Source organism: Simochromis diagramma, unplaced genomic scaffold (genome assembly GCF_900408965.1).
Source record: "Simochromis diagramma unplaced genomic scaffold, fSimDia1.1 OVJJ01000304.1, whole genome shotgun sequence".
Taxonomy (NCBI): domain Eukaryota; kingdom Metazoa; phylum Chordata; class Actinopteri; order Cichliformes; family Cichlidae; genus Simochromis; species Simochromis diagramma.
In genome coordinates, this window is record NW_024387030.1 from 8,040,353 (window position 1) to 8,049,292 (window position 8,940).

General features: G+C 41.1%; 1 protein-coding gene across 1 annotated transcript; it reads left to right on the forward strand.

The window, feature by feature from the left end:
* The first annotated feature begins 755 nt into the window (after window positions 1-755).
* On the forward strand, window positions 756-8,554 carry LOC120740494 (otolith matrix protein). Its single transcript, XM_040042898.1, has 9 exons — window positions 756-1,404; window positions 1,894-2,030; window positions 2,262-2,364; window positions 2,540-2,725; window positions 3,636-3,810; window positions 4,408-4,475; window positions 6,013-6,197; window positions 6,527-6,698; window positions 6,875-8,554. Exons 1-9 carry the CDS (start codon window positions 1,314-1,316, stop codon window positions 6,883-6,885), a joined length of 1,128 nt encoding a protein of 375 aa, XP_039898832.1. The 5' UTR covers window positions 756-1,313; the 3' UTR covers window positions 6,886-8,554.
* Window positions 8,555-8,940: the final 386 nt, after the last annotated feature.

Consider the following 8,940-nt stretch of genomic DNA (forward strand, 5'->3'; position numbering starts at 1 on the left):
TTTTAATTCTAATTATCATTTTATACTTTTTTGTGCTATTTGTGCTTATTTTTTTATTTTAAGTTTTTATTTATTTTATTTATTTATTTTGGGTAAATCTTTTTTTTTCTTCATTTTTTTCTTTTTTTTAACTTATTCATGTATCATTTTTGGCATGCCAAGTGTACAGCACTTTGTGTTCAGCTGTGTTGTTCCGAAAGTGCTATACAAATAAATTGCTTGCTTGCAAGGTAAATAAAATTAATAGAAAAAAGGAAAAATAGCACAGTTATTGATATGAACCAAATGATTAAAGATAAAGATCTGAATGTTTCAGAAGTTCATCTAAACAGGTTCTTTTGGGAAAATCCTATTTTCTCTCACTAATTTCTCAAAACTCCACATTTAATCACCAGTATTATGTGAGTGCTAGACTTCAAAAGTCCTTCTGTGCTCCCTGTCCCTTCACTGAAGTGTGCAGAAGATCAGATCTCCCAACTTTCCTCTTCCTGAAAAGTTTCATGAAAACCAATAGGACTCTTCGTGCCCTCAGCTCTCATGCAGATCTATTATTACATAATACTGCACCTAAAATATGGACTCAATGATATATTAATTTCACTTTTCACCTCTGAAGACTGCTTCAATTATTGATTGGCACAGTAGATGTCAAGAAAAATGGCAGTGAGTTTCTGTGTGTGTGTGTTTGTGTGTACGCGTGTGGATGTGTTATTATGTGTGTGCAGAGCAGAGAGCGAAAAGGAGAATTGTATCAAGTATCCAATACGTTTTCCCTCCACAGGGTCCGCTGACCATGAACAATGGCCAGTGCTGTTTGTCCCTGCTTACCTGAGGCTTAGGTCTCCAGTGAGTCAGAGCAAGACCCAGCCAGTATCTATTCTCCAGGAACAGAGCTCCAGCACAGAGACACATTATCCGCAGCTTTCTTTAATTAAAGACCCCCGGTCGACACTCTGTGCCAGGTGACCTGAACTGCTCCGAGCCTGCATGTTTCTACCACTATCCTCTCCACTAGGGATAAGTCTCAGTGGATAATTAGAGAGGGAAATGCTATACTGCTGTCATGAGATGGAGGAAGGATTATCTGCTAAGACTTTCAACTGAAGAGGCGGGGAAAGAGGAATAATGTGATGGTTTCTTCTACAGTCAGCCTACCTATCTCTTTCTCTTACCTTTCACCCTCTCTCTTCCTAAGACCAAATAATAAGCGAGGGAAGGGACACACAAGTGACTTTTCTTAATGTATTCCACCTGTTCCTCATCTCAGCTGTGTTAGCGAGTTAGTCCCAAGCAGGTTTCCATCCAGAGCTGACATGGAGTATCCAGGGAGAAGACTGCTTTCAGCGTTCCTGCTTTTTCTGCCTCTTCTGTATGTCAGATGTCTCTCCAATCAAAAAACTACAGGTATCAATTTAATACTGTTGGATAGTCAGATTAACCTCCTAAGACCCGAACTCTTCCATGGCATGCATTTTTAATTTCTCTTTGCTATTTGGGCTGATTTGGACCTGATGAATGTAAAAACAAAGAATTACGTGATTTTTTTTTTTACCTTATTTTTGTTTCTGAGAAAAATGAGATTCACATATGAGGACATTCACATTAAATTTCGATAGAACAGTGGCAGTGTAACGTTCTCGTAAGTGGATATCAGGCCCTTGTAGAGCAAAATTTGATATTTTGGTCTAGACAACCCAAAATGTGTAGTCAACATGTGTGCACGCCAGGTCCTAGGAGGTTAATGCTAAAAACATCAGTGATCAAATCCTGCTTGTTTGTATATTTAAAAGGAGGCTTTAGTGGCAGAACTGCATGAGTTGTGGAATTTGAGGTCTAACTGTTTAAAGTTTGCACATATGTAATTTGCAACTTGTCCCTACTGTGTTCAAAAAGTCTCCTGGTGTGTGCTGTCTGATGCTGAGGAGCAGAAGTGTCTGGATTTGGCCGGAAACGCTACAGCCCGAAATGTAAAAGGAACACTGCAGTGTGTCCGTGGCTTAAACACCAGGGACTGTATGGAAAAAATCAAGGTACACAAGAAACAACTGATGGGGAAAGTAGATTCTTACCAAAAACTGTCGTACATTTAATTTATTTTATTTAATTAATTTTTATATCAGCTCTCTCAGATGCATGGCAGTTGAAATTTCTTAACATTAATAGGAACTGTTATATCTAAAAAGTGACTACAAAAGAAAATAAAAAGTATCTGTGAGACATAAAATGGGAAATATAAAAATATGAATATATATTTTGCTCAGAATGGAACTGCAGATGCAGCTTCCATGTTTGGAGATGACATCTATGCTGCTGGTTTCTGCCATGGCCTGGAGCTTGCTGCAGGAGAGTCCTACAATGGTGTAGGTAAGTCACGTGTTTAAGGTCTGCAGCAGGTGACACAGGAAGGCACTGAAGTCTCTGCAGCTTATGCCAAAATGCAGATACTGTTCACACAAAATACTTTTTTGCACCCACTGCTTAATCCCAATTTTAAAATTGATTCCTTTTATTTATTTTTCATTTTTGGTCTCATCTGTAGATGGTATCAGCTACTATGTGGTGGCAATGGCACGCCGCTCCTCCTCAGACCTGTCCCTGCTCGAGATGCATGAGCGCAGCTCTTGTCACCCCGGCATTCGAACCACAGTGGGGTGGACTGTTCCCATTGGCTATTTGGTCAACACATCCCAAATCAGTGTAGGAGAGCAGTGCAACTTCCCGAGAGGTGAGTCAGGGGGGACAGGGGTGATATAAGTGTAGGTGTGCTTTGGTGGAAGGTGTATGAAATGTTCAATGCAAGGAGGGGAAATTGGGAAAGCAGTGAAGGGGAACAAAGAGGTGAAGAAATGAGGCAGGCTGGAGATGCAAGGAGAGGAGAAAGTCACACAACGGTGCTTCTTTCTGTAAATGTGAGGTGGATAAGGGGATAAAAGGGGAAACACAATAAAAAATCAGAAGGAAAGATAAACAGGAAAAATGCTGTCTCTTAAAGTTTATTATTATGGTGCTTTGGACACATGGTTCCCAACCATCAAGAATTTAGTGTGGTCTTTCTTTCTATAAAAATCCAGCATCCAAATCTTGTAGAGACTGGTCTTAAAATACATTTTTGGCTGAGCATAACTTGCACGTGTGGTCCCAAACAGTGAAGAGTCTCATACTTATTTAATTTTAAATCAGTAGGTAAATTTAAACTGCACAAAAAAAAGATAAATCTGACTTTTAAAGTCTTGTGATATTGATAGCAAACTATAAAATTCAATAGTGGGAAGATGAAAAAGAAAGACAAGTGGACCTGAGTTATTTACTTTGACAGGGAACCTTTATGGTCATTTCCAGTACTATATTTTTATTCTTGGACTCTCTTAACTCTTGGAATTGACTAGTTGGGCATGACTCACAGTTCATCCTGTCTGAGATTTCTTCTGTGATCACAGTAGTGTGAGCTTAAGATGACCACAATAAGGATATCCCCTCTCAATTACATCATACTAACTGAGTTTAGAGCGTTCTGTAGCCTTGTACAGTCCATATGCTGACCATGCAATAGTTTATAAACAGGACAAAAACCTTAAGCATGAAAGTGCAGAAGACTTTTCAAATGTTCTTTGGTGTCTGTGTCTTTTTATTGTTAGTGGTGGGGAACTTCTTCGGCTATAGCTGCGTGCCAGGCATTAAGGATCCCCAGCACGACCCCAGAGGCAACAATCCAAAGAACCTCTGCGAGGCCTGTATAGGAGACGAGAACGACAGACACATCTGTGCCAACAACCACAGAGAGCGGCATTACGGAGAATCAGGAGCTCTGAGGTACACTGACATTAGTAACATGGGAAATAATACAACAACAGCACCCAGAGGTGAAGTAGATGTTATGACTGCTGCCTTTGTGTCTGCCCTCAATTTATATCCATCCCAGCATGCTGCCTCCATAAAGAAAATAATAGTGGAACTCTAGTGTATGCCTTATCTGAAGGTATGCAGTAGAGATAATAACAATACAGTGACAAATTACTGTGTGTATATATAGTGAACAGATGGAACACACAACCAGATTAAAATAAGAGAACAGAAAATAATAAATCTAACAGTTCCTGTGATTGTGTCGCATAATTTGTTTAGAAAATCATGTATGTATTAAAATATAAATATATAATACTGTTTGTGCTGTGCAGTACTGCCGTCTGTGCAGAACAGTCTTTGGCACAGTACTGAATGTACTTCAGAGGGGAACAAAAGAACTACAGGGGGTGATTTCTTAAAGTGCCACAGTAAGTGGCAGAGGGAGTTTACTTATGGTCTCCAGAGTGTGTTAACAGTAGCACACTGGCAACTGTGCTGATTTCATTCATATTTCAATCTATTTATAGACTGAATGTGTCTTGCTGTTTGTGTGTTTTCGTTCAGGTGCGTGGCTGAGAACCTCGGCGACGTGGCTTTTGTCAAACACACAACAGTCTTTGACAATTTGGATGGTCAGTGTGCAAAATATTGTTTATTTTAGAGACTATGATAGTCGTTGTTGTGTGATATAATTTTTTATAATGTCTCAATTTGTGATTACATTGCTTGGAATATGCAGAGGGTGCAACTCCCTGTCAAGACATAGGATGTCAGTGTTTCATAACCCATTTGTGCTTTTTACAGAAAGTGGAATACAGTGATTGGATTGCACTGTAATTATGATGTCATATGATAATATGTGGGAATGTGAGGCGGAGAGAAAAGTAAGCAATATGAAAACAAGAGAAGATAAGAGCGAGAATGAAAAAGAAACAGATATCACACACAAACGCACACACAGGATAGTCACAGAGTTGCAGACATTTTGTCCAGCAGTGAAGTGCCCTAATTCTCTGTTTGCTGCATCTGCTCCTCTGCTTTGGGCAACATCCAAAATTAATGGCGATCATTATCGCCGTCACGCTACACAGGCTCTGCTGGTATAGCCGAGAAGGAGCAGTTTGACGCCAGCTCCACAAAATGCTGTCGCTGCTTAACGAAGCATGTTTTATCATATGGTTCAGAAATGTCCAGAGTCAGAACGATTAACAGAGGTCAGGAAAACACAGAAGGTCTGGGCTGTTGTCTGGGAACGCAGTAGGCTTCAAGGTGGTTTACCCTTTTTTCACACAGTTGTTTGTTTTGTTAAACGGGGTTTTGTTTCCCTTTTTAAAATTCTCAGGGGACCGATCAAATCTGACAAAAACAGCATATAAAATATTGGTAAATTAGTCATAAATCAGGGTTGCGCTGTTTGATAAATGTGTCATCATAAACAAATTAATGAATGCACAAAAGAAAATAAAAAACTAAAGTAGTTCTTAGTTAATATAAATAGCTTATTCAGTGTATGAGGAATAATCACATACTAAACATTACAGCTTTCAAATGGTTAGATAAGGAGGTCAATGCATATGATGTTACTTTCCTTAGACTTAACTCAGAGGGAGACCGTGCAATTATATGGACAACTATGTCTTGGTATACTTACTGTAAACTTTTTTTAAATATTACTTTCGTGGCATTTTAGCCTTTATCGGACAGAGACAGTGTAGACAGACAGAGAGGGAAAGACATGCAGCAAAGGGCTGCAGGTCAGACTCGAACTCAGGCTGCTACTCTCTTTCACATGCTCGCCTGCTCACCCACTGAGCTAAATTGGCAACCCACAACTTACTGTAATCTTATCATCATGATGAGGACCCAGGATATCTCTACAGCTGGCCAAGAAATACACTAGTTTCTCTAAACCACAGTAAAACCATGTTAAAGAAAGTGCATATTCATTACTGGCTTTTAGAGGCGTTGGCATGTGGACTTTGCTCTGTCATAGTCAGAGATACCTAATCCCTTAATAGTCAGGCTAACTGTTTGCAGTCTTAATGTAGCTGAGCTTTACATTTAACAGACAGATTGGTTTAATTTGTCTTATGTAACGCTGTGAAAGAAATCAAATGTGCATTTCCCAAAATCCCAATCTCCTGTTTATACATCTCCTCTCTTGCCCAGGTAAGAACCAAGAGTCCTGGGCCCTGGATCTGGAGGTGGAGGACCTGAAGCTGCTGTGTCCTGATGGAACGGATGCCGGTCTGGAGGAGTATGAACGATGCCACATTGCCGCAGTCCCTGCCAACGCTGTGGTGGTGCGTATGGAGGACAAGTGCCGTGTCTGGAAGTACCTGGAACGCTTACAGGTGGGTGTGGACATAAGCTGCAGGTGCTTTGCTTTTGTGTGTGTGAGAGTGTGTGTGTGTATGCACGTTTTTCCACAGAGCTGTGTGTGGATCTCTGGAGCCTGTGCTATTTATCTGCACATCTTAGTATGCAGGTATCTGCTAAACTGTCACCCTTCCTCCGTACTCAGTGTGTGGGAGACTCCAGGATGATTGATACGTCCTGTGCTGATCCGCCCAGCCTGCACTTACACACAATCTGAAAGACACTCATGTACACAGAATGCCAACGCACATCCATGCATGCCCTCATGCATTAAGCGCAGTCACACACTTCCTCTCTCCTGCAGAATGTGTTTGGCAATGCCACGGAGGGCTTCAGCCTGTTCAGCTCAGCAGGCTATGGCCAATCCGATCTGCTGTTCAGTGATGCCACCCACCACCTGCAGAGAGTTCTGGGTAGCTACTCCTCTTGGCTGGGCCCCACTTATACCACTGTGCTGCAAGCCTTCGAGTGTGAGGGTAAGAGTGATGACGTGTGCATATTTGCCTGTGTGTAAAAATGTGTTTATGTGGAATTGCTGATGAAGAGTGGGTGGCTAAGTGGCTGGAGGAGTGTTTTTTGCTTTGTGTGTGTGTGTGTATCTGTGAGCGCATCCACTGCAGCTGTTCTCATTATTGCACTCTCCCACCACCAGGCTTCTGCTGATGGAAGAGGAGGAAGACATCCAGCACATCATCTTCCACCCCATCCCGCTTTCTCCATCCTCCCTCCCTGCCATCTGTGTCCCCCGTCTCACCATATTTTCTTCTTTTAGCTTTGCTTTATTAATGTTTTTTTCCCCCTGCATTTCACCACCCAATCTTTAATATTATATCCTTGCCCTCCTCCAAACTTTTATGTCTTTTAATATGCTTGCTGGCAGGTTATGACAAGGTTAAAGAGTGGCTAGTTGGCTGTTAAAACATAACTAAAATTGAACATGTTTTTTAAAGGACGCTGGGGGGGAAAGTGTAGAAAAGAAAGGGATAGGACAAAAAAAGTTAATGATTGTTGTGGTTTTTCTTTTGTGTTTGATTAACACATACCAAAAAAAATCCTCTTAACATTTGCTGCCCTGTATATTTGTTGGGAAACTGCAGCCTTCTTGGCTTGTTTCATTAGACTAAGCTTCGGTACCACCCTTCCACCTCACTCCCACAGGGTCTGTCTCTGGCACTGAACAACTGGGTGCTATTAACTTTTTGCTTAGAAGTCTCAGTTACTGTGTGTGTGTGTGTGTGTGTGTGTGTGTGTGTGTGTGTGTGTGTGTGTGTGTGTGTGTGTGTGTGAGAGAGAGAGAGAGAGAGACAGAGAGAGGGAGAGAAAGAGAGTATACACTTTTGTTTCCCACAGCCATTAATGCCCTAATTGGTGCTCTGGCATACTATACTGTTTGTGCCTGTGTGTGAGTGCATATGTGCATTAGTGTTGATAGCATTCCTGCTTTCCCATGCCTTGTATAGCTTACTCCTTTGGATCACTACTTTCTCACGTCCGGTATGGTGATCCAGGCTGTGTCAGCTCACAGTGTATTTTAACACCTTACGATTAGAAAAGGGGGAGGACTTAAAGTTGAGTTGCCTTCAATGACCCTTGAGGGAGTCTTAAAAAATGATAATTTTCTCATCTGTGACAACATTTGCGTCACCCAGATTCCTCAAGATTTGCAGCCTCTCCCACACTCCTGTCTTTATACACATGTGGGGGTTTTTTCCTATAATATGTCATTTATAATTGAACATTACCACCAGTAGTGAGATGATGATAATGATAATGTGTAAGAGTTACTAACAGCAGGATGTTTAATTAGTCAGTTTTGAATTTAATCTTATTAAAAAACTGTCCTGGGGAATTACTAAAGAAATTGCAACTGCAATTGACAAAAAGAAAAACAAAACAGCATCTATAAGCATTTATAAGGCTCTATAATTAAAGAGACGCAACCAGTTTGACCTTACTTGACCTACTGAATCGTGTACTGTAATTGTGGGCTTTTCACCTCATGTCCACCTCATGTTATTCCACATAGCGCATCACTGAGCTTGGCAATCAACTGATAAGCCGGATGAAGTTCTCCTCATCAAACTGTGGTCTTTAGACCTCGTCATGCATGAAGAATCCACAGCTGGTACAACAGATAATTTGCAGAAATTTGGTGGCAGATTTTTTTGTGTGTGCATTTCTGTTGTATTTCTTCAACTCTGGTTTTGGTGCTGTTTGTTGCTACTTTTGTCCAACAGGCTTAAAAGAGGCTTGATGTAAATACTCGTCTCTTCGTGAATGTGTAGTGCTGCAAACCTTCTTTATTTTCAACCAATTAAACGAATGATGATAAAGAGAATAATCCTCTCTTCTTTTCATGCTGGCTTCTAATTATCCCGAAACAGCTATATATCTGTGTGGAAATGAATTAGATTTGATATCAGCTCTTTTGCTTCATCACCCACTCTCTGGCTGCCTCTTGCACACACATTTACTCAGAAATAGTCACTTTGCTCCCTCTCAGTCATTTGGAGAGGGACACAAGAGGATGAAAAGAAGCAGAAAAGCACAAAGGCTCAGGTGTTCACTCGGTTAGCGAGAAGCACCTCCCAGGTGGACAGGTGAATCAGAGACACACTATCTTCATAGGTGGTCTACATGTGCAAACAGAGCTCCATTCAGGGTAGGCTAAATGCGCCTGCTGGCAAAGCTACCAGATTTACAATGCCAGCGGCTTAG